Source organism: Melospiza melodia, chromosome 31 (assembly GCF_035770615.1).
Source record: "Melospiza melodia melodia isolate bMelMel2 chromosome 31, bMelMel2.pri, whole genome shotgun sequence".
NCBI lineage: Eukaryota > Metazoa > Chordata > Aves > Passeriformes > Passerellidae > Melospiza > Melospiza melodia.
The window spans coordinates 323,133-347,411 of NC_086224.1; the positions used below are offsets into that span (position 1 = coordinate 323,133).

The window sequence follows — 24,279 nt, forward strand, 5'->3', positions numbered from 1 at the left end:
CGCTCGCGTCGCTCGGCCCCTTTCCGTGTCGGCCCTCGCAGAGGGAGCATCGCGCGCTGCCGCCACCGCCCGGCCCGCCCCGCCCCGCGCCGCCGCCATGGCCAAGGCCGAGGTCAGCGCTCGCACCGCGGTCCCGCTCGCCCATCCGCGCGCGGTGGTTTTTTATCAATCCCGGCCGTCCGTGTTCCCCCCCCCCACCCTCAGCGCGCCGCCCCCGCCCCCGCCGCCGCCTGGCGGGCCGCGGGAGCTCAGTGCGCCTGCGCAACGCGAGCCCCCCCCTCCCCTCACCCGCGCAGGCGCCATTGGGGGGGGGGGTCACACACAGGGCTCCCCCTCATGTTCCATTTTGTGGGGGGTCCCACAGAGCCTCCCCATCCCCTCCCCCTCCCTCAGGCCCCATTTTGAGGGGGGGTCCCACAGAGCTGATTTTGGGGCGGGGGTCACACAGAGGCCCCATCCCCTCCTCTCCCTCAGGATCCATTTGCGGGGGGGTCCCACAGACCCTCCCCTCATCCTCTCCCCCCCCCCCTCCCTCCCTTCAGGCGCATGCGCGACCCCCCCTCACCCACCGCCCCCCCCCCGCGCGCGCTCCCGCGGCCACGTGCGCGTCCTTTGTGTCACCCGGGGTGGGGGGGGGGACACACAAATCTGGGGAGGGGGACACGCGGGGGTCTTGGAAATAACGGGTGGGGAGGGGGGGATTTTGGGGTGGGGGGTGTAAAATTTGGGGTGGGAGAGGTTAAAATTAAAGCGGGGGGGGCGGGGGAGTTCAAATTTAGGGTTGGGGATCAAAGGTGGGGGATGGAGGGATCACAAATAGGGGCTGGGGGCGCTGAGGGGAGTGGGAGGCCCCAAAAATGGGGGCTGGCGGAGAGATTTGGTGGTCTGGGATGTGGAAAATTTGGGCTGGGGGGGTTGAAATGTGGTGTATGTGGGGCTTGGGAGGGTTAACAATAAGGGTTGGGGGCTTTGTGGGGTTAGGGAGTTCAAACTTAGGGTGGGGGGCTCAAAATTAGGGGATGGAGGGGTTGGGGGGGACTGGTAGGCCTCAAAAATGGGGGCTGGGGGAGAGGTTTGGGGGGTGAGAAATTTGGGTTGGGGGTTTGCTGGTCGCCCCAGGTGGGAACTGGGGATGCTCAAGATTCCCCTGAGCCGTGTGAGGGGTTTTGGGGTTCCCTGACCCCAGTGAGGGGTTTTGGGGTTCCCCTGAGCCCCGTGAGGGGTTTTTGGGGCTCCCTGACCCCCCGCCTGTGCCCCGCAGTCCCCGAAGGAGCCGGAGCAGCTCCGCAAGCTCTTCATCGGGGGCCTGAGCTTCGAGACCACGGACGAGAGCCTGCGCAGCCACTTCGAGCAGTGGGGCACGCTGACCGACTGCGTGGTGAGGGCACCCCCCAAAATGGGCTTGGGACCCCCCAAAATGGGGCTGGGGTACCCAAAAATGGGCTGGGATCCCCTTGGAGCAGTGGGGCACGCTGACCCGACTGCGTGGTGAGGGCACCCCCCAAAATGGGGCTGGGGTCACTGGAAATGGGGCTGGGGTCCCTGGAAACGGGGCTGGGATCCCGAAAAACACGTTCTCTGTGTCCCTGTGTCTGTCCCTGTGTCCCTGTGTCTGTCCCTGTCCCCAGGTGGTGCGGGACCCCAACACGAAGCGCTCGCGGGGGTTCGGGTTCATGGCATTGCTGTGTCTGTCCTTGTGTCCCTGTGTCTGTCCCCATGTCCCTGTGTCTGTCCCCGTGTCCCTGAGGTGTCCCTGAGGTGTCCCTGTGTCTGTCCCTGTCCCCAGGTGATGCGGGACCCCAACACGAAGCGCTCGCGGGGGTTCGGGTTCGTCACCTACTCGTCGGTGGAGGAGGTCGATGCTGCCATGAACGCGCGGCCACACAAGGTGGACGGCAGGGTGGTGGAGCCCAAACGGGCCGTGTCCAGAGAGGTGAGGGGACACTGAGGGGACATTGGGGACAATGGCAGGGTGGTGGAGCCCAAACGGGCCGTGTCCAGAGAGGTGAGGGGACACTGGGGACACTGGGGTGGCGGTGGCTGTGCTGGGTGCTCATAGCAGTGACACTGGGGACAGGGGTGGTGGCAGTGGCCATGCCTGGTGCTCCAGGTGGTGGCTCTGGGGACGTTGACAGGGACATTGTCCATACCTGCTCTGGGTGGTGGCCTTGGGGACAGGGATGGTGGCAGTGGCCATGCCTGCTGCTCCGGGTGGTGGGACAGGGACATTGTCCATACCTGCTCTGGGTGGTGGCCCTGGGGACAGGGATGGTGGCAGTGGCTGTGCCTGCTGGGTGGTGGCCTTGGGGACAGGGACAGTGGCTGTGCCTGCTGCTCGTAGCAGTGGCCTTGGGGACAGGGACATTGTCCATGCCTGCTGCCTAGTGGTGGCCCTGGGGACAGGGACATTGTCCATACATGCTCTGGGTGGTGGCCTTGGGGACAGGGACAGTGACCGTGTCCATGGCTCCCTGAGGACAGTGGCAGTGTCCATGCCTGCTGCTCCTGGCAGTGTCACCAGGGCAGTGCCACCCTGTCCCTGTGTCCCCCCCGTGCCACCCTGTCCCTGTGTGCCCCCCTCTGCCACCCTGTCCCCGTGTCCCTGTGTCCCACCCTGTCCCCGTGTGTCCCCCTGTGTGCCACCGCGTCCCCGTGTCCCCGTGCAGGACTCGCAGCGGCCCGGGGCGCACCTGACGGTGAAGAAGATCTTCGTGGGCGGCATCAAGGAGGACACGGAGGAGCACCACCTGCGCGAGTACTTCGGGCAGTACGGCAAGATCGAGGTCATCGAGATCATGACCGACCGCGGCAGCGGCAAGAAGCGCGGCTTCGCCTTCGTCACCTTCGACGACCACGACTCCGTGGACAAAATCGTCAGTGAGTGACGGCGGGGACGCTGGGGACAGCCTGGGGACAGCCTGGGGACAGTGTGGGGACAGCCTGGGGACAGCCTAGGGACACTGCGGGGGACAGCTTGGCTGGGGACAGCCTAGGGACACTGGGGACAGTGTGGGGACACCAGGGACACCTGGACGCAGCCTGGGGACACCTCAAAGGACAGCCTGGGGACACCGGGGACAGCCCGGCTGGAGACAGTGTGCAGACATTGGGGACGCCTGGGGACAGCCTGGGGACAGTGTGGGGGCACCTCAGGGGACAGCCTGGGGACACTGCAGGTGGCTGGGGACAGCCTGGGGACACTGGGGACAGTGTGGGGACACTGGGGACACCTCAGGGGACAGCCTGGGGACACTGCTGGGGACAGTGTGGGGACACCTGGGGAGACACCTGAGGGACACCTGGGGGACACCTGGGGACAGCCTGGCTGGGGACAGTGTGGGGACACCTGGGGACACCTCAGGGGACAAACTGGAGACACCTGGGGCTCAGGACAGCCTGGCTGGGAGCAGCCTGGGGACATTGGAGAAACATGTGGGGACACTGGGGACAATCGAGGGACAATCTGGGGACACTGGGGAAACATGGGGCTGGGGACAGACTGGGGACACTTCAGGGGACAGTGTGGGGACACTGGGGATAGCCTGGCTGGGGACAGACTGGGGAGTGTGACAGCCCGGCTGGGACAGTGTGGGGACGCTGGGGACACCTGGGGACACGGGATAGTCTGGCTGGGAGCAGAATGGGGACACCTGGGGACAGGGTGGGGACATTGGGGACAGCCTGGCTGGGGACGGCCTGGGGACACTGTGGGGGACACTCTTGTTGGGGCAGTGACAGCCTGGGAACAGCGTGGTGACACTGGACGAGTGACAGCCCGGGGACAGTGTGGGGAGGTGATGGCCCGGCTGGGGACAGCGTGGGGACGCTGGGGTGGCTGACAGCCTGTCCGGGCACAGCCTGGGGACGGTTTGGGGCAGTGGCAATCAGCTGGGGACGCCGTGGGGCGGGTGCCACCCCCTCCCCGGGTCGGTGCCACCCGTGCTGAGCCCGCGGTGTCCCCGGTGTCCCCGCAGTCCAGAAGTACCACACGGTGAACGGGCACAACTGCGAGGTGCGCAAGGCTCTGTCCAAGCAGGAGATGGCCAGCGCCTCGGCCGGGCAGCGAGGTGAGCGCCCGGTGCCCCCCGTGCCACCCACCCGTGCCCCCCGCCCGTGCCCCCCGCCCGTGCCTAAGGCTGTGCCCCCCCCTTCCCCCCCCCAGGCCGCAGCGGTTCCGGAAACTTCGGCGGCGGCGGCCGCGGCGGCTTCGGCGGCGGTGACAACTTCAACCGCGGCGGCAACTTCGGCGGCCGTGGTGAGTGGGGACACGGGGGCACGGGGGCACGGGGACGGGGCACGGGGACGGGGCACGGGGACCCGCCGGGCTCCCCCCGGGCTCCGGGGCCCCAGCCCGGTCTGTTCTTTCCAGGTGGATTTGGCGGCGGCCGCGGCGACGGATTTAATGGATATGGTGCTGACGGTAAGGCCGGGCCCGAGTGCTGTGCCAGGCCGGGTCCTGGCTCCAGGGCACCACCAGGCTGGGCTCGAGTGCTGTGCCAGGCCGAGGGTACAGCCCTGGGGGCACCGCCAGGCTGGGTCTGAGTGCTGTGCCAGGCTGGGCCCCAGCCCCAGGGCAGAGCCAGGACACCTGGGGGCAGTGCCAGGCCGGGCCTGAGCCCTGTGCCAGGACACCCAGTCTTAGGGCAGTGCCAGCCCTGGGGGCAGTGCCAGGCCGGGCCTGAGCCCTGTGCCAGGACACCCAGCCCAGTGGATGCGGTGCCAGGCTGGACCCAAGCTCCGGGGCAGTGCCAGGCTGGGCTCAAGCCCTGTGCCAGGCTTGGCCCCACCCCCAGGGCAATGCCAGGCCAGCCCCAGGGCAATGCCAGGCCAAGCTCCAGCCCCGGGGGCACCACCAGGCTGGGTCTGAGCCCCAGGGCAGTGCCAGGACTCCCATCCCCGCGGCCCCGCAGCCCGCCCGTGCCCGCCCCGCCCCGCGCCGTGCCGTGCCGTGCCCTGTCTGAGCCCCCGTCCCGTCCCCAGGGTACGGCGGCGGCGGCGGCCCCGGGTACTCGGGCGGCAGCCGCGGCTACGGCGGCAGCGGCTCCTACGACGGCTACAACAACGGCGGCGGCGGCTTCGGCGGCGGCAGCGGCGGCAGGCGGCCGGCACGGGGGCCAGCGCTGGCCGTGCGCAACGGGCTGGGCGAGGCGGGCACAGGTGGGACACGGGGACAGCCTGGGGACAATGGGGACACTGAGGGGATGGCACGGGGCCCTGCACTGGGCGAGGCGGGCACAGGTGGGACAATGGGGACACTGAGGGGACACTGAGGGGACACTGAGGGGACACTGAGGGGATGGCACGGGGCCCCGCGCTGGGCGAGGCGGGCACAGGTGGGACCATGGGGACACTGAAGGGACACTGAGGGGACACTGAGGGGATGGCACGGGGCCCCGCGCTGGGCGAGGCGGGCACAGGTGGGACCATGGGGACAATGGGGACACTGAGAGGACACTGAGGGGACACTGAGGGGATGGCACGGGGCCCCGCGCTGGGCGAGGCGGGCACAGGTGGGACCATGGGGACATCACTGGGGACAATGGGGACATCGCTGGGCATGGCACGGGGGCCAGCGCTGGCCGTGCGCAACGGGCTGGGCGAGGCGGGCACAGGTGGGACACGGGGACAGCCTGGGGACAATGTGGACACTGAGGGGATGGCACAGGGCCCTGCACTGGGCGAGGCGGGCACAGGTGGGACAATGGGGACACTGAGGGGACACTGAGGGGATGGCACGGGGCCCCGCGCTGGGCGAGGCGGGCACAGGTGGGACATGGGGACAATGGGGACACTGGGGGGACACTGAGGGCATGGCACGGGGGCCAGCGCTGGGCGAGGCGGGCACAGGTGGGACATGGGGACAATGGGGACACTGAGGGGACATCCCTGGGGACACTGAGGGGACACCCACGGGGACAATGGGGACACTGGGGGGGGGCACTAAGCATAGCCGTGGGGAACACTGGGGACACTGCAGGATACTGAGGGGACATCCCTGGGGGACACCCCCGGGGGAGATGGCACTGTCCTGCACACCCCTGGGGGACACTGGGGACACTGAGGGGACAGCCCTGGGGGAGGTGGCACTGCCCTGCAGCCAGGGTTTTAGGGGAGAGGAGTCGCTGAGGGAGGGGTGGGGAGCTTGTGGAAGGAACCACGGGGATTTGGGGTCCTTGGGAATCCAACACGGCGGGTTTGGGAGCTCTGGGAACCCATCCTGAAGATCACCAGCAGGTTTGGGATCTTAAAAAAAGGGATCGTGGGGCTTTTTAGGATTTCAGGGAACCCATCCCAGGGCTCCGGGGGGGGTTTGGGATCTCAGGGAAGTCATTCTGGAGATGGCTCAGGGGCTTTGGGATCTCGGGGAGTGGATCTCTGGGGCTTTGGGATCTCGGGGAAAGCTGCCCAGAGATCACGCCGGGTTTGGGCTCCCAGTTAAACCATCCCAGAGCTGCCAATGGGGATCCCAAACCCCCCAAATCCCCCGGTCATGGGGCACCCCTGGGTGCTCGGTGTCGCCCCCTGTCCCCAATGTCCCCCCCTGAGCCCAGTGTCCCCCCTGTGTCCCCCCCAGGCAGCAATTTCGGGGGCGGGGGCAGCTACAACGACTTCGGCAGCTACAACAACCAGGCCTCGAGCTTCGGGCCCATGAAGGGCGGCAGCTTCGGGGGGCGCAGCTCGGGGCCCTACGGCGGCGGTGAGCACCCCAAAAACCCCAAAAAATCCCACCTGGGGAACCCCAAAATATCATAATTGTACTGGGGCAGCTTCGGGGGGCGCAGCTCGGGGCCCTACGGCGGCGGTGAGCACCCCAAAAATTACCAGAGGGACCCTAAAAACCCCCTGGGGAGCCCCAGATATCCTGATTGCACTGGGGCAGCTTCGGGGGGCGCAGCTCAGGGCCCTACGGCGGCGGTGAGCACACCTGGGAACCCCAAAAACCCCCTGGGGAACCCTAAAAATCACCTGAGGGACCCCAAAAACAACCTTGGGAATCCAAAATATCCTAAATGTACTGGGAATGCACTGGGGCAGTTTTGGGGGGTGCAGCTCGGGGCTCTATGATGGTGGTGAGTCCCCAAAATCCCACCTTGGGAACCCCAAAAATCCACCTGGGGAACCCCAAAAGTCCACCTGTGGAACCCCATAAACAACCCTGTGGACCCCAAAATATCCTGAACGTACTGGGGGAACTTCAGGGGGTCACAACTCGGGGCTCTATGGCGGCAGTGGGTGTCCCAAAAACCCCACCTGGGGAACCCCGAAATCACCTGGGGCACCTTAAAATGCATTGGGGTGATGTTAAAATAACCTGTAGGGAGGGCTCAAAATGTGCTCAAAAAAAGCCTGTGGGGGTCCTGGTGGGGGTCCTGTGTCACCGGGGGGTCTGGGGGGTCCCCAAATGTGTCCCCCCCCCCCCGTTTTTGGGTGTCCCTGAATCCCCCGGGATCCGCAGGCGGCTACGGCAGCTCCAGCGGCGGCGGCAGCTACGGAGGAGGGAGGAGGTTTTAACGGGCAGGTGAGGGGAAAATGGGGGAAAAACGGGGAAAATGGGTGGGGAAAATGGGGGAAAATGGGTGGGAAAATGGCGGGAAAAACGGGGAAAATGGGTGGGGAAAAACGGGGAAAATGGGGAGAAAAACGGGGGAAATGGCTGGGGAAAATGGGGGGAAAAATGGGGGAAGTGGGTGGGGAAAATGGGGGAAAAGGGTGGGGAAAATGGGTGGGGAAAATGGGGGGAAAACGGGGAAAATGGGTGGGGAAAAACGGGGAAAATGGGTGGGGAAAAACGGGGGAAAAACGGGGAAAATGGGTGGGGAAAATGGGGCAAAACCGGGGAAAATGGGGAGGGGGAATGGGGGAAAAATGCGGAAAATGGGGGGGGAAATGGGGGGAAAACAGGGGAAATGGGTGGGGGAAATGGTCGGGAAAATGGGTGGGGAAAAATGGGGAAAGTGGGTGAGGGAAGTGTGGGGAAAATGGGTGGGGAAAACGGGGAAAAAGGATGGGGAAAGTATCGGGAAAAGGTGGGAAAAATTGGGGAAAAAGGGTGGGCAAAAACGGGGGAAAAGGGTGGGAAAAATAGGGGAAAACAGGGAAAATGGGTGGGGAAAAACGGGAAAAGAGCGGGGAAAAAAATCAGGGAAAAAGGGCGGGGAAAGTGTGGGGAAAAAGAGGGAAAAATGGGTGGGGGAAGTTGGGGAAAAGGGTGGGAAAAATAATCAGGGAAAAGTATGGGAAAATGGGGGGAAAATACGGGAAAAGGGTGGGGAAAATATGGGAAAATGGGGGGAAAATATGGGAAAATGGGGGGAAAATACGGGAAAAGGGTGATCCTGACCCAGCCCTGGTCCTGACCCTGCCCGTGTCCGTCTGTCCCAGCCCTGCCCGTGTCCGTCTGTCCCGCAGGAGCCGGAGCTGGGCGGGAGCTGGGGCGGCCCCCGGAGCCAGCGCGGGGCCGGGACCCCCGGGGACCCCCGGGACCCTCAGGGACCCCCTGGGACCCCCCCGGGACCCCCGGGGTCCCCTCGGAGCGGAGCGGCCGCAGTCCCCGCTGTGTCCTGTACCCCCCCCCCACCCCAATAAATGTCTCTTGGGTTTTTTTTTTAATTAGTTTTGGTTGTTATTGCTGGGAGCGGGGTGACAGCGGGAATAGTGTGGTGGACCGGGATGTGTCACCCATGGGATGTGTCACCCATGGGATGTGTCACCCTCGGGATGTGTCACCCTCGGGATGTGTCACCCATGGGATGTGTCACCCATGTGTCACCCTCGGGATGTGTCACAGCTGAGGGAGGTGGCACCTCCCGGCCCTGAGGGGACAGCAGCAGGAGGAGGTGACAGGAATGTGACACCGCGGGGCACAGAGGGTGACACACGGTGGGAGGTGACACCGATTGATGTCCCCACCCGTGTCCCCTCCGTGTCCCCAACAGCTGGGAGGGGACACTGCCCATGTCCCTGCCCCCGGTGTCCCCTCCATGTCCCAAATCGCCCTCGATTGTCCCTCAGTGTCCCCTCCGTGTCCCCAACTGTCCCAAATCGCCCCCAATTGTCCCCAATGTCCCCCCGTGACCCCGAGTGACCAAAGGGCGGGCGAGGCCCCGCCCATAGAGGGCGTGGCCACGAGGGGGGCGTGACCAACAGCGGAATAATGCCCTCTTCCCGTCACGTGCTCACCGAGCCAGCCAATCATAGCCCGCGCCCTGCAAAGGGGTGATGTCAGCGCTTCCCCGGTCCCTATGGCAACTGCACCGCCCCCTCCGCTTCCGGGAGCGCCGTGCCGCGGTGATTGACAGCTACCTCATCCAATCACTGCGCCTCTGCGGAAGGGCGGGAAAGATTGGCTTGCCCACCGCGCGGGAGCGCGCGGCGATTGGCGGGATTCAGGCAGCGTCGGACCAGTCAGCTCAGCAGGGTGGGGCCTATGAGAGTGATTGGCAGGCGAGCAGCCAATCAGCGGCCGGCGCTCTTCCGGCTCCACGTCGGCAGCGGCGGAGGCAAAATGGAGGCGCTGGTGCTGGTGAGGGCCGGGGGGAACTGGGGGGGAATGGGAGAGAATTGGGGGAACTGGGATGGACTGGGGGGGAATGGGGAGAACTGGGAGAGAATTGGGGGAACTGGGATGGACTGGGGGGGAATGGGGGGAACTGGGAGAGAATTGGGGGAACTGGGATGGACTGGGGGGGAATGGGAGAGACTGGGAGAGAATTGGGGGAACTGGGATGGACTGGGATGGACTGGGATGGACTGGGGGGGAATGGGGGGAACTGGGAGAGAATTGGGGGAACTGGGGGGGAATGGGAGAGAATTGGGGGAACTGGGATGGACTGGGGGGGAATGGGGGGAACTGGGAGAGAATTGGGGGAACTGGGGGGGAATGGGATGAACTGGGGGGAACTGGGAGAGACTGGCATGGACTGGGGGGAGCTGGGGAGGAATGGGATGGACTGGGGGGAACTGGGGACAGTTGTGGTGACATTTCTGGGTGCCCGGGGCGGGGTTCTGTCCCACACTGGGCTGTGGCTCTGGGCTCTCAGTGACCCTGGGGGCAGTGTTGGTGACACTGGGGACAGTCAGGTGGCAGTCAGTGACACTGGGGACAGTCAGGTGACACTGGGGACAGTTGTGGTGACATTTTGGGTGCCCGGGGCGGGGTTCTGTCCTACACTGGGCTGTGGCTCTGGGCAGTCAGTGCATCACAGAACTTGGTCCTGGGGACCCCCAGCGACACCGGGGGGGACACGGGGGGGACACGGGGGACAGGGGGACACAGTGACGGTGACCCTGGCGGTGCCATGACCCCGGCACAGCCTCCCCTGCCGCCCCTGGCGCTGTCCCCGGGCCGGGGCGGTGGCACTGCGCTCTCCCTGCGGCGGTGTCACCGTCGCTGTCCCCCGTCCCTGTCACCGTCGCTGTCCCCGTCCCCAGGAGCCGTCCCTGTACACGGTCAAGGCCATCATCATCCTGGACAACGACGGCGAGCGGCTCTTCGCCAAGGTGAGGGGACACGGGGGGGACACCTGGAGGGGGACACGGGGGGACAGTGCCCTGAGGGAGGGCACAGGGTGGGTGGCCCAGGTGTCAGGGGTGGCGATGTCCCTGTCCCGTGTCCCCAATGTCCCCGTGCCCCTGATGGGCTCAATGTCCCCGATGTCCCCGATGATGTCCCAATGCCCCCGACGCTGTCCCCAACGATGTCCCCAATGTCCCTGCTGATGTCCCCGACGCTGTCCCCAATGTCCCCGACGATGTCCCCAATGTCCCCAACGATGTCCCCAATGTCCCTGCTGATGTCCCTGTGTCCCCCGTGCCAGTACTACGATGACACGTACCCCAGCGTGAAGGAGCAGCGCGCCTTCGAGAAAAACATCTTCAGCAAAACGCACCGCAGTGACAGTGAGTGACACACAGGGGACACTGGGGACACTGAGGGGACATTGGGGACACTGAGGGGACATGGGCACACCGCAGTGACAGTGAGTGACAGTGGGGACACTGAGGGGACACTGAGGGGACACTGGGGACACACACAACATCTTCAGCAAAACGCACCGCAGTGACAGTGAGTGACAGTGGGGACATTGGGGACACTGAGGGGACACTGAGGGGACATTGGGGACACTGAGGGGACACACAGAACATCTTCAGCAAAACGCACCGCAGTGACAGTGAGTGACACACAGGGGACAGTGGGGACACTGAGGGGACATTGGGGACACACAGAACATCTTCAGCAAGACGCACCGCAGTGACAGTGAGTGACAGTGGGGACATTGGGGACACTGAGGGGACAATGGGGACACTGGGGACACACACAACATCTTCAGCAAAACGCACCGCAGTGACAGTGAGTGACACACAGGGGACATTGGGGACACTGGGGACACTGAGGGGACATGGGCACACCGCAGTGACAGTGAGTGACAGTGGGGACACTGAGGGGACACTGAGGGGACAATGGGGACACACAGAACATCTTCAGCAAAACGCAGTGACGGTGAGTGACAACGAGTGGCACAGGGGTGGCACAGGGGTGGCACACAGGTGACACACAGGTGACATTGTCCCCAGGTGAGATCGCGCTGCTGGACGGGCTGACCGTGGCGTACAGGGGGACACAGGGATGACACAGGGGACATTGTCACACAGGTGGCACAGGGGTGACACAGGGGTGGCACAGGGGTGACACTGACAGTGACACAGGGGTGGCACAGGGGTGACACAGGGGTGACACTGACAGTGACACAGGGATGGCACAGGGGTGGCACAGGGGTGGCACACAGGTGACACACAGGTGACATTGTCACGCAGGTGAGATCGCGCTGCTGGACGGGCTGACCGTGGCGTACAGGGGTGGCACAGAGGTGACACTGACAGTGACACAGGGATGGCACAGGGGTGACACAGGGATGGCACAGGGGTGGCACACAGGTGACACAGGTGTCCCTGTCCCCAGGTGAGATCGCGCTGCTGGACGGGCTGACCGTGGTGTACAAGAGCAGCATCGACCTGTACTGCTGTGTCATCGGGAGCGCCACCCAGAACGAGGTGGGGACACGGGGACAGCGAGGGGACAGCGGGGGATGGCACGGGGACAGTGAGGGGACAGGGTGGGGACAGGGTGGGGACAGTGAGGGGACACAGCAGCGACAGGGTGGGGATGGCACAGGGATGGCACGGGGACAGTGAGGGGGCACAAGGACACCCAGGGCTGCCGGGGGACCCCGGGGTGGCGCAGGGGACACTGCGTGTGACCCCGGGTGACCCCGTGTGACCCTGCTGTCCCTCTGTCTGTCCCTCTGTCTGTCCCTCTGTGTGTCCGTGTGTCCCCAGCTGATGCTCACGGCCGTGCTCAACTGCCTGTTCGACTCGCTGAGCCAAATGCTGAGGTAGGGACACTGGGGACACACCTGGGGACACTGGGGACACACCTGGGGACACTGGGGACATTGGGGACACACCTGGGGACACTGGGGACATTGGGGACACACCTGGGGACATTGGGGACACACCTGGGGACACACCTGGGGACACCTGGGGACATTGGGGACACACCTGGGGACATTGGGGACATTGGGGACACACCTGGGGACACTGGGGACATTGGGGACATTGGGGACACACCTGGGGACATTGGGGACACACCTGGGGACACCTGGGGACATTGGGGACACTGGGGACACACCTGGGGACACACCTGGGGACATTGGGGACACACCTGGGGACACCTGGGGACATTGGGGACACCTGGGGACACACCTGGGGACACTGGGGACACACCTGGGGACACTGGGGACACCTGGGGGTGTCACCTGGCGGTGTTGGTGTCCCCAGAGGGCCCTGGGGGGGGTTTGGGGCAGCCTGGATGGGGGGGGGGTCCCTTTTGGGGTGTCCCTGTGTGTCCCAGCCCTATGGGGTGGCCCTGTGGGGGGACGTTGCCAGCCCTGTGTCCCCTGGGTGTCCCCTGGGTGTCCCCTGGGTGTCCCCATGTCCCCTGGTGTCCCCTGGGTGTCCCCAGGAAGAACGTGGAGCGCCGGGCGCTGCTGGACAACATGGAGGGGCTGTTCCTGGCCGTGGACGAGATCGTGGACGGAGGGTTGGGCTGTCACCGTCCCTGTCACCCCCCTGTCACCCCCCCTGTCACCCCCCCTGTCACCGTCCCTGTCACCATCCCTGTCACCGTCCCTGTCACCCCCCTGTCACCGTCCCTGTCACCCCCCTGTCACCCCCCTGTCACCATCCCTGTCACCCCCCTGTCACCGTCCCTGTCACCGTCCCTGTCACCCCCCTGTCACCATCCCTGTCACCGTCCCTGTCACCGTCCCTGTCACCCCCCTGTCACCATCCCTGTCACCCCCCTGTCACCATCCCTGTCACCCCCCTGTCACCATCCCTGTCACCGTCCCTGTCACCCCCCTGTCACCCCCCTGTCACCATCCCTGTCACCCCCCCTGTCACCGTCCCTGTCACCATCCCTGTCACCGTCCCTGTCACCCCCCCGTCACCGTCCCTGTCACCGTCCCTGTCACCGTCCCTGTCACCCCCCCTGTCACCGTCCCTGTCACCATCCCTGTCACCGTCCCTGTCACCCCCCTGTCACCCCCCTGTCACCGTCCCTGTCACCGTCCCTGTCACCGTCCCTGTCACCCCCCCTGTCACCGTCCCTGTCACCCCCCTGTCACCGTCCCTGTCACCATCCCTGTCACCGTCCCTGTCACCATCCCTGTCACCGTCCCTGTCACCGTCCCTGTCACCGTCCCTGTCACCCCCCTGTCACCATCCCTGTCACCTCCCTGTCACCCCCCCTGTCACCGTCCCTGTCACCGTCCCTGTCACCGTCCCTGTCACCATCCCTGTCACCCCCCTGTCACCATCCCTGTCACCATCCCTGTCACCGTCCCTGTCACTGTCACCTCTCCCTGGAGACTGTCACCCCCCAGTGCTGAGGTGTCCCCCTGTCCCTGTGTCCGTGTGTCCCCATGTCCGCGTGTCCGTCTGTCCCCCCTGTCCATCTGTCCCCTCTGTCCCCCCTGTCCCCCCTGTCCCCATGTCCTTTTGTCCCCATATCCCCCTGTCCCCGTGTCCCCATGTCCGTGTGTCCGTCTGTCTGTGTGTCCCCGTGTCCCCATGTCCGTGTGTCCGTCTGTCCCCTCAGGGTGATCCTGGAGAGCGACCCCCAGCAAGTCGTGCACCGCGTGGCCGTGCGGGTAGGGGGCTGCGCCGGGGGGGTTTGGGGGGGATTTTGGGGGAATTTGAGGGGATTTTGGGGGGATTTGGGGTTTTTGGGGGGATTTGGGGGGACTTGGGCTTTCAGGGTTTTGGAGGGATTTGGGTTTTTTTTTGGGGGGGATTTGGGGTTTTGGTTTTTTTTTTTTGGGGGTGGGGGGGTTTGGGGTTTTTGGGGGGATTTGGGGGTCTCCGGGATTTGGGGGGTTTTGGGTTTTTTTGGGGGGATTTGGGGTTTTTTTGAGGGGTTTCTCAGGGGGTCTCAGGGGTCTGGGGGGCAGCTCAGGGGGGGGTCCTGGGTGCCCCCCCTGCCCCAGGCACCAACTGTGTCCCCCCCTGTGTCCCCCCCTGTGTCCCCCCCTGTGTCCCCCCCTGTGTCCCCTGTGTCCCCCCCTGTGTCCCCTCTGTCCCAGGGCGAGGACGTGCCCCTGACGGAGCAGACGGTGTCACAGGTAGGACCCCAAAACCCCCTGAGACCCCCCCCCAAAACCCCCTGAGACCCCCCCCAAAAACCTCCTGGCACCCTTAAAAACCATCTGGGACCCCCCCCCAAAAACCTCCTGGGACCCCCAGAAACCCCCTGAGACCCCCCCCCCAAAAACCTCCTGGCATCCTTAAAAACCATCTGGGACCCCCCCCCAAAAACACCCTGGGACCCCCCAAAACCCTCTGAGACCCCCTCAAAAACCCCTTGAGACCCCCCCCCCCCCCCAAAAACCTCATGGGCCCCCCAAACCCTAACCAGGACCCCCGTGGACCCCCTCCAAAACCCCCCTGGGACCCCTCAAAAACCTCGTGGGACCCCCAAAACCTTCCCAGGTGTGCCCCCCAGGTGTGCCCCCCATGCCCAGGTGTGCCCCCCAGGTGTGCCCCCCATGCCCAGGTGTGCCCCCCATGTGTCTGTGCCCCCCCAGGTGCTGCAGTCGGCGAAGGAGCAGATCAAGTGGTCACTGCTGCGATAGGGGGGGACCCCCAAAACCTCCTGGGACCCCCCCCAGGACCCCCCAAAACCTCCTGGGACCCCCCAGAACACCCTGGGACCCCCCAAAACCTCCTGGGACCCCCCAGAACACCCTGGGACCCCCAGGACCCCCCCCTGCCCGTGCCCCCAACACGCCGGTGCCCCCCCAGTCCGTGTGCTGCTGCTGCTGCTCTGTGCCCGCGCCGCCCCGGGGATGTTTTGGGGGGGATTCGGGGATTTTTGGGGAAATTTGGGGGGATTTTGGGGGTCTGGGGAAGTTTAGGGTCCCCCCCCCCCATCCCCCCCAAGAAGGGGGTGTCCCCCGGGGTGTCCCCAACCTGCCTGGGGGGACACAAGGGACACAAAGGGGGGGTGTGGAGCAGGGCCTGGGACACCCCTGGGGACCCCAAAACCCACCCAGGACCCTCTTGGGGGACCCCAGAATCCACCTGGAGACCCCCAAAACCCACCCAGGACCCTCTTGGGGAACCCCAAAATCCACCTGGAGACCCCAAAACCCACCCAGGACCTCCCTGGGGACCCCAAAATCCACCTGGGGATCCCCAGACCTCCCTTGAGAGACCCCAAAACCCAACTGGGACCCTCTTGGGGAACCCTAAAATCCACCTGGGACCCCCTTACAGACCCCAAAATCCCCCTGGGGACCCCAAAACTCACCAAGACCCACGTGGGGACCCCCAAAATCCACCTGGGACCCCCTCAGAGACCCCGAAACCCATCCAGGACCCTCTTGGGGAACCCCAAAATCCACCTGGGGACCCCAAAATCCCCCTGTGAGCCCCCCAGGACCCCCCAGACCCCCAGAGCCGGAGTCAAACCCGGTCGTTTATTGGGGTGAAGCTGGGGGAGGGGGGGGACACGGGGGGGGGGGGGGTACAGGGGTCCCCCCAAACCCCCCCCCCCCCCCCCACCCGCTATTGCTTTGCTGAGTCACAGTTTCACTGGGGGGGGCCCCAAATTGGGGAGGGGTCAGTGCCGAGAGTGGGGGGGGGGAAATCCAAAATTTGGGGGTTCAGTGCCAGGGGGGGGCCCGAAATTTGGGGGGGGGGGGGGGTGTCAGTGCCAAGGGGGGGGGGGTGTTCAGTGCAAGGTTTGGGGGGGCTCTGGTGATAAGGGGGGGGGGCACAGTGATAGTGGGGGGGGTGCAGGATTTTGGGGGGGGGTCACAGTGATGGGAGGGTCCGGCAGTTTTGGGGTGGGGGGGTCACAGTGATGGAGGGGTCCGGCAGTTTTGGGGTTGGGGGGGTCACAGTGATGGAGGGGTCCAGGATTTTTTTTTTTGGGGGGGGGTCACAGTGATGGGGGGGGTGCAGGATTTTGGGGTGGGGGGGTGCAGGGTTTTTTTGGGGGGGGGTCACAGTGCTGGGGGGTGCAGGATATTTTTGGGGGGGTGCAGGATTTTTTTTGGGGGGTGCAGGATATTTTTTTGGGGGGGGTCACAGTGCTGGGAGGGGTTTCAGGATTTTGGGGGGGGGGGTTCAGGATTTTGAGGGGCTGTAGGATTTTTTGGGGGGGGGGCACAGTGCTTGTGGGGCCGTACCATGTATGTGTGTATGGGGGGGGGGTCATTATTTACAGGGGGGGTGCCCCGCCCCCCCCCACGTTATTGCAATGGGCTGGGCCCGGAGAAGGGGAGGGAATTGGGGGGGGGGGGGGGGGGCGATTTTTGGGGGGCCCCCCCGGGGCTGTGCGGGGCTCGGTGCCCTCAGTGCAAGAGGTCATGGCTTGGGGGGGGCTTGGGGGGATTTGGGGGGGTCCCGGGGTGGATTTTGGGGGGGTCTGGGGGGGGCTCCATCCCTCGAGCCGTCGCTGATTGCTGAGCAGATCCCTGAGGTGCCGGGGGGGGGGCAGAATTGGGGAGAGGGGGGGGGCTCTGGGGACCCCTCCCCCATCCCGGGGGGTCCCGGGCCCCGGGGTTTGTGCGGTGGGGCCGGGGGGGGGTCCCGGGGGGGGGGGCTTGGTGTTTTCCTGCCAAATCTCCAAATTCCAGTTAAAAAAATAAAAATAATCGCTGAGCCCGGGGGGAGGGGGCGTTGCTAGGAGACGGTTGCTAGGAGATGATGGTTGCTAGGAGATGAGGGTTGCTAGGAGATTACGGTTGCTAGGAGACGTTTCCACGTGCAGCTCTGGGTGCAGGCGGTTGCCAGGTAACCGTTGCCATGGGCAGCCTGGTTGCCAGGTAACGGTTGCCAGGGAGCCGTTGTCAGGGAATGGTTGCCATGGGCAGCCCTGGTTGCTAAGTAACCGTTGCCTGGTGACCGTCACCGGGCAGTTTGCTCACTAAACGTCGCCAGGCAACGGATGCCAGGCGGTTCCTTGTTGCCAGGCAACGGATGCCAGGTGGTTCCCGGTTGCCAGGTAACGGTTGCCAGGCACCGGCTGTTGTCCAGTTGTCCCGGGGGGGGAGGGGGGCGTGTCTGGTTCCAGGATTGTCCCAAGGAATGTTCCAGGCTTTGGGGGGGGGGCGGCGTTCCCAGGGCTGTTCTGGGGGGGGGGGGGGGCGGTCCCTGTGTCCATGTGTCTGTCTGTCCCTCTGTCTGTCTGTCCCTGCGTCCGTGTCTGTCTGTCCCTGTGTCCGTGTGTCTGTCCCTGTGTCTGTCTGTCCCTGTGTCCGTGTGTCTGTCTGTCCCTGTGTCCGTGTCTGTCTGTCCCTGCGTCCGTGTCTGTCTGTCCCTGTGTCCGTGTGTCTGTCCCTGTGTCTGTCTGTCCCTGTGTCCATGTGTCTGTCTGTCCCTGTGTCCGTGTGTCTGTCCCTGTGTCTGTCCTGTCCCTGTGTCCGTGTGTCTGTCCCATGTCCGTCCGTCTGTCAGTACGGTGTGAACAGCAGCGGAGTGCTTCCTGGCCGCAGGGCTGTCCCGTGTCAGTCTGTCAGTCAGTCAGTCCGTCAGTCAGTCAGTCTGTCAGTCAGTCTGTCAGTCAGTCTGTCAGTCTGTCAGTCAGTCAGTCCTGTGTCAGTCAGTCAGTCAGTCTGTCAGTGTCAGTACGGTGTGAACAGCAGCGGCGCGTGCCCCGCTCTCAGGGGTCCCGGCGCCGGGCGCAGCAGGACTGTGTCTGTGTGTCAGTCAGTCAGTCTGTCAGTCAGTCTGTCAGTCAGTCTGTCAGTCAGTCTGTCAGTCTGTCAGTCAGTCAGTCTGTCAGTCAGTCTGTCAGTCAGGCAGTCCGTCAGTCAGTCTGTCAGTCTGTCAGTCAGTCAGTCAGTCAGTCAGTCCGTCAGTCTGTCAGTCTGTCAGTCTGTCAGTCAGTCAGTCAGTCAGTCTGTCAGTGTCAGTACGGTGTGAACAGCAGCGGCGCGTGCCCCGCTCTCAGGGGTCCCGGCGCCGGGCGCAGCAGGGCTGTGTCAGTCTGTCAGTCAGTCTGTGTGTCAGTCTGTCAGTCCCGTGTCAATCAGTCAGTCCATCAGTCAGTCCGTCAGTCAGTCTGTCAGTGTGTCAGTCAGTCAGTCAGTCTGTCAGTCCCGTGTCAGTCAGTCAGTCTGTCAGTCTGTCAGTACGGGTGTGAACAGCAGCGGCGCGTGCCCCGCTCTCAGCGGTCCCGGCGCCGGGCGCAGCAGGGCGGGCGCCAGGGGGGGGCGCGGGCAGCAGGGGCGGGCCCGGGGGGGCGCAGCGCCAGGGGGGGGGGGCGGCGATGGCGGCGGCGGCGGCCGCGAGGGCCAGGGGGGGGCGGGAGGAGCCCCCCCCCCGCCAGGGCCTTGGGCAGCTCCTTGGGGAACGGCAGCGGCGCCTGGGGGGGGGAACAGCCACGGTACTGGGGGGGGCCCACGGGTACCCCCAGAGACCCCCAAACACCCCCAGGGCATCCCCAGAGACCCCCAAACAAACAGCCACGGTACTGGGGGGGGCCCATTGATACCCCCAGAACACCCCACAGAACACCCCAAAACAGCCACGGTACTGGGGGGGGGCCCACGGGTACCCCCAGAGACCCCCAAACACCCCCAGGGCATCCCCAGAGACCCCCAAACAAACAGCCCCGGTACTGGGGGGGGTCCCATTGATACCCCCAGAACACCCCAAAACAGCCCCGGTACTGGGGGGGCCCACGGGTACCCCCAGAGACCCCCAGACACCCCCAGACACCCCCAAACAAACAGCCCCGGTACTGGGGGGGGCCCATTGATACCCCCAGAGACCCCCAGAGACCCCCAAACACCCCCAGAGACCCCCAAACAAACAGCCACGGTACTGGGGGGGGGCCCACGGGTACCCCCAGAGACCCCCAAACACCCCCAGAGACCCCCAAAACAAACAGCCACGGTACTGGGGGGGTCCCCACGGATCCCCCCAAACCCCCCCTACAGACCCTCCCCACCCACAAACCCCCTTCAGCCCCCCCCAGGGCCCCCCAAACGCCCTTATGGACCCCTCAGGACCCCCCCCCGACCCCATAGACACATCCCAGGACCCCCCCAGACCCCCCCAAAACCCCACACAGACCCCCCAGGACCCCCAAACCCCCCTATAGACCCCCCCCAAACCCCACACAGACCCCCCCAAACCACCTTATAGACCCCCCAAACCACCTTATAGACCCCCCAAACCCCCCATAAACCTCCATAAACCCCTCCAGCCCCCCCTATAGACCCCCCAGCCCCCCCATAGCCCCCCCCAAACCCCCCTATAGCCCCCAAAACCCCCCTATAGCCCCCCAAACCCCCCTATAGACCCCCCAAACCCCACACAGACCCCCCAAACCCCCCTATAGACCCCCCCAAACCCCACACAGACCCCCCAAACCCCCCCTATAGACCCCCCAAACCCCACACAGACCCCCCAAACCCGCCCAGTGGATCCCCAGAACCTCCATAAACCCCTCCAGACTGCCCTATAGCCCCCCCAAACCCTCCTATAGCCCCCCCAAACCCCCTTCCCAGCCCCCGTTGCCCCCTCACCATCTCGGGGGGGCTCCGCGGTTTCTTGTGGCGCCCCAGGAGCGGGTTCGGCTTCCCGGCCACCCCGTCCCGGTGCGGCGGCTGGAGATGTGCTGGGGGGGGGCACGGGGGGGTCAGCGCACCCCGAAACCGGGGGGAACCCCGGAGGGGGCACGGGGGGGGGGGTCAGAGCACCCCAAAATCGGGGGGTGATCCAGGTGTGGGGATGGGGGGGGGCTCAGAGCACCCCGAAATCGGGGGGGACCCCAGGTGTGGGGATGGGGGGGGGGGTCAGAGCACCCCGAAACCGGGGGGGACACAGGTGGGGGGCACGGGGGGGGTCAGCGCACCCCGAAATCGGGGGGGACCCTGGAGGGGGCACGGGGGGGGTCAGCGCACCCGAAATCGGGGGGTGATCCAGGTGTGGGGATGGGGGGGGGCTCAGAGCACCCCGAAATCGGGGGTGATCCAGGTGTGGGGATGGGGGGGGGCTCAGAGCACCCCGAAATCGGGGGGGACCCCAGAGGGGGGGCACACGAAGGGGGTCAGCGCACCCCAAAACACGGGGGGACACAGATGGGGGTGTCTGGGGGGGTTTGGGGGTCCTGGGGGAGGGCACGGGGGGGTGTCAGCGCACCCCAAAACACGGGGGGACACAGGTGGGGGTGTCTGGGGCAGGGTTTGGGGCTCCCAGAGGGGATCTGGGGTCAGTGTGGGGTCACTTTTGGGAATTTGGGGTCACTTTGGGGTCAGTTTGGGATGTGGGGTCACTGTGGTGTCCCTGTGGGGTCACTTTTGAGATCTGGGGTGACCGTGGGGTCAGTTTGGGATTTGGGGGTCAGTTTGGGGTCACTTTGGGATTCTGGGGTGCATTGGGGGTCCGTGCAGGGTCTGGGGTCCATTGAGGGTCAGTTTTGGGATTTGGGGTGCATTGAGGGGTCAGTTTGGGGTCACTTTGGGGTCAGTTTGGGGTCAGTCTGGAATTTGGGGTGCATTGAGGGGTCCGTGCGGGCTCTGGGCTCCCGGTGGGGCCGTTTTGGGGGGTTTTGGGGCCCCCCGCACCTGTTGAGCTGCAGCTCGGAGTTGAGGCGCACGTTGCAGATCTGGCAGTGGAAGGAGCGCTCGGGACCCTCGGCCGGGGGGGCGCCCCCCGAGCCCCCCCCCCGCGGGAAGGCGCGGATGGGCCCCAGCCCCGAGCGGGCCTCGAGCAGGGTCTTGTGCTTGGTGCCTGGGGGGGACACGGGGCTGAACCCCAAAACTGCCCCGGGCCCCCAAACCATCCCTGGGACCCCAAACCATCCCAGGGACCCCCAAACCATCCCTGGGACCCCCAAACCATCCCTGGGGCCCCCAAAACCATCCCTGAGACCCCCAAACCATCCCCGGGACCCCCAAACCATCCCTGGGACCACCAACCATCCCCGAGACCCCCAAACCATCCCAGGGACCCCCAAACCATCCCTGGGACCCCCAAAACTGCCCCATGGGCCCCAGCCCCGAGCGGGCCTCGAGCAGGGTCTTGTGCTTGGTGCCTGGGGGGGACACGGGGCTGAACCCCAAAACTGCCCCCAAAACCATCCCCGGGACCCCAAACCATCCCTGGGACCCCCCAAACCATCCCAGGGACCCCCAAAACTGCCCCATGGGCCCCAGCCCCGAGCGGGCCTCGAGCAGGGTCTTGTGCTTGGTGCCTGGGGGGGGACACGGGGCTGAACCCCAAAACTGCCCCGGGACCCCCAAACCCACAGGGATCCCCCCGAGCCACCCCGATGATGTCCCCACAGTGTCCCTGCTGCTGTGTCCCTGATCTCCCCAGTCACCTCAATGTCCCCAATGTCCCAAATATCCCCAATGTCCCCAGTGTCCCCACAGTGGCCCCAATGTCCCCAATATCCCAAATGTCCCCAATCTCTGTGATGTCCCCAATGTCCCCGATGTCCCCAGTGTCCCCAATGTCCCAAATGTCCCCAATGTCCCCAGTGTCCCCCAATGTCCCCAATGTCCCCAATGTCCCCAGTGTCCCCAATGTCCCCAATGTCCCCACAGTGTCCCCAATCCCCCAGTGTCCCCAGAGTGTCCCCAATGTCCCCAATCCCCCGATGTCCCCAGTGTCCCCACAGTGTCCCCAATGTCCCCACCTTTGTTGTGAGCCTCCAGCTGGCTCAGGGAGTTGACGGCCACCTTGCAGAGCCCGCAGTACAGCAGCCGCTTGGCCTTCGCCCTCTCCTCCTCCTCCTCCTCCTCCTCCCGCGCCCCCCCCGGCTCTGCCCCCCCCGCGGGGGGAGGGGCGGGGGGCGAGGGGGGGCCCGGGGGCTCCGGGGGCGGCGGGGGCGGGGGGGCTGCTCCCCTGGGGGGGGGGGGATGGGGTGAAATGGGGGGAAATGGGGGGCTGCTCCCTGGGGGGGAATATGGGGGGTTATGGGGGGATTTGGGGGGTTATGGGGGAATTTGGGTGGGGGATTTGGGGGGAGGATTTCGGGGGGTTATGGGGGAATTTGGGGGGGATTTAGGGGGTTATGGGGGAATTTGGGGGGGATTTCGGGGGGTTATGGGGGAATTTGGGGGGGGATTTGGGGGGTTATGGGGGGATGGGGGGGTTATGGGGGAATTTGGGGGGGGATTTGGGGGGGAATTTCGGGGGGTTATGGGGGAATTTGGGGGGGGGGATTTTGGGTTATGGAGGAATTTGGGGGGGATTTAGGGGGGTTATGGGGGAATTTGGGGGGGATTTAGGGGGTTATGGGGGAATTTGGGGGGGAATTTCGGGGGGTTATGGGGGGAATTTGGGGGGGGATTTGAGGGGGTTATGGGGGGATTTGGGCGAGGGGATTTCGGGGGGGTTATGGGAATTTGGGGGGGAATTTCGGGGGGTTATGGGGGAATTTGGGGGGATTTGGGGGGGATTTGGGGGCCTGCTCCCCTGGCGGGGGAATGGGGGAATCTGGGGGGAAATTTGGGTTGCAGAGGAATTTGGGGGGGGGGGGGGTTTTGGGAAGTTACGGGAGAGTTTGAAGGAGTTTTGGGGGAGTTTCGGGGCGGGGGGCGGTTATAGGGAACGAGCGGGATTATTTGGGGGATTATGCAGGAATTTGGGGGTTATGGGGGATTTAGGGGGGGTTTGGGAGCGTTATAGGGGGAATTTGGGGGGGGTCTTGGGGGTGAATTCGGGGGATTTTGGGGGTTATGGGGGAATTTGGGGTTTATGGGGGAATTTGGGGGTTATGGGGGATTTTGGGGGTTATGGGGGAATCTGGGGGGATTTTGGGGGTGGATTGGGGGTTTGGGGGTCACGGGGGGGCTTCGGGCCCCATCACCCACCTGGGCGCTCGGGGGGGTCCCCGCCCGGGGGGGCCGCGGGCCCGGGCGGCTCCGGGGGCTCCCCGGGGTCCCCCCCCCGGCGGGCGCGGGCGGCCTCGAGGCCCTTGAGGCGGCGGGCGTGGCGATTGCCCTGGTAGTGGGCGGCGGCCTGGCTCTGGGGACAGCGACAGTGTGACAGTGTGACAGTGTGACACTGACAGTGACACTGTGACACAGCCTGGGGACAGCCCAGTGACAGTGACACACAGCCCCATTGCCCTGGTAGTGGGCGGCGGCCTGGCTCTGGGGACAGCGACAGTGGGACAGTGTGACACTGACAGTGACACAGCCGGGGACAGTGACACTGTGACACAGCCTGGGGACAGCCCGGGGACAGTGACACACAGCCCCATTGCCCTGGTAGCGGGCGGCCGCCTGGCTCTGGGGACAGCGACAGTGTGACAGTGTGACACTGTGACAGTGACAGTGACACTGTGACACAGCCCGGGGACAGTGACACACAGCCCCATTGCCCTGGTAGTGGGCGGCGGCCTGGCTCTGGGGACAGCGACAGGGACACTGTGACAGTGACAGTGACATGGGGACAGTGTGGGGACAGTGACACTGTGACACAGCCTGGGGACAGTGTGGGGACAGTGACAGTGACACTGTGACACAGCCAGGGACATGGGGACAGCCCGGGGACAGTGACAGTGACACTGTGACACAGCCTGGGGACAGCCTGGGGACAGTGACAGTGACACTGTGACACAGCCTGGGGACAGTGTGGGGACAGTGACAGTGACACTGTGACACAGCCAGGGACAGTGTGGGGACAGTGACACTGTGACACAGCCAGGGACAGTGTGGGGACAGGGACACTGTGACACAGCCTGGGGACATA

At 65.2% G+C, this 24,279-nt stretch overlaps 3 protein-coding genes across 6 annotated transcripts in view; 2 read left to right on the forward strand and 1 right to left on the reverse strand.

Annotated features, from left to right (window-relative positions):
• Nucleotides 1–31: 31 nt before the first annotated feature.
• On the forward strand, nt 32–8,610 carry HNRNPA1 (heterogeneous nuclear ribonucleoprotein A1). Of its 4 annotated transcripts, none has more exons than XM_063179320.1 (11): nt 32–112; nt 1,262–1,378; nt 1,787–1,933; nt 2,667–2,877; nt 3,975–4,067; nt 4,163–4,255; nt 4,370–4,420; nt 4,981–5,157; nt 6,575–6,697; nt 7,457–7,519; nt 8,383–8,610. In XM_063179320.1, the coding sequence occupies exons 1-10, from the start codon at nt 98–100 to the stop codon at nt 7,510–7,512; spliced, it is 1,083 nt and encodes a 360-aa protein (XP_063035390.1). In that variant the 5' UTR covers nt 32–97; the 3' UTR covers nt 7,513–7,519; nt 8,383–8,610. The 4 variants fall into 4 exon arrangements, with proteins under 4 accessions (XP_063035390.1, XP_063035391.1, XP_063035392.1 ...); XM_063179321.1 differs by having other exon boundaries at nt 83–112; nt 8,410–8,610; XM_063179322.1 differs by lacking the exon at nt 8,383–8,610 and adding an exon at nt 8,358–8,379 and having other exon boundaries at nt 83–112.
• Nucleotides 8,611–9,437: 827 nt separating this feature from the next.
• On the forward strand, nt 9,438–15,284 carry COPZ1 (COPI coat complex subunit zeta 1). Its single transcript, XM_063179185.1, has 9 exons — nt 9,438–9,523; nt 10,432–10,500; nt 10,818–10,899; nt 11,960–12,051; nt 12,337–12,392; nt 13,022–13,099; nt 14,159–14,210; nt 14,643–14,681; nt 15,144–15,284. The coding sequence occupies exons 1-9, from the start codon at nt 9,506–9,508 to the stop codon at nt 15,189–15,191; spliced, it is 534 nt and encodes a 177-aa protein (XP_063035255.1). The 5' UTR covers nt 9,438–9,505; the 3' UTR covers nt 15,192–15,284.
• A 3,394-nt stretch (nt 15,285–18,678) lies between these two features.
• ZNF385A (zinc finger protein 385A) overlaps nt 18,679–24,279 on the reverse strand; it is a 9,330-nt gene continuing 3,729 nt past the window's right edge. The window contains 8 exon segments of the mRNA XM_063179199.1: nt 18,679–18,870; nt 18,872–18,931; nt 20,100–20,191; nt 21,139–21,306; nt 22,217–22,372; nt 23,397–23,550; nt 23,643–23,678; nt 23,781–23,816. Coding sequence (XP_063035269.1) covers nt 18,679–18,870; nt 18,872–18,931; nt 20,100–20,191; nt 21,139–21,306; nt 22,217–22,372; nt 23,397–23,550; nt 23,643–23,678; nt 23,781–23,816 — 894 coding nt within the window.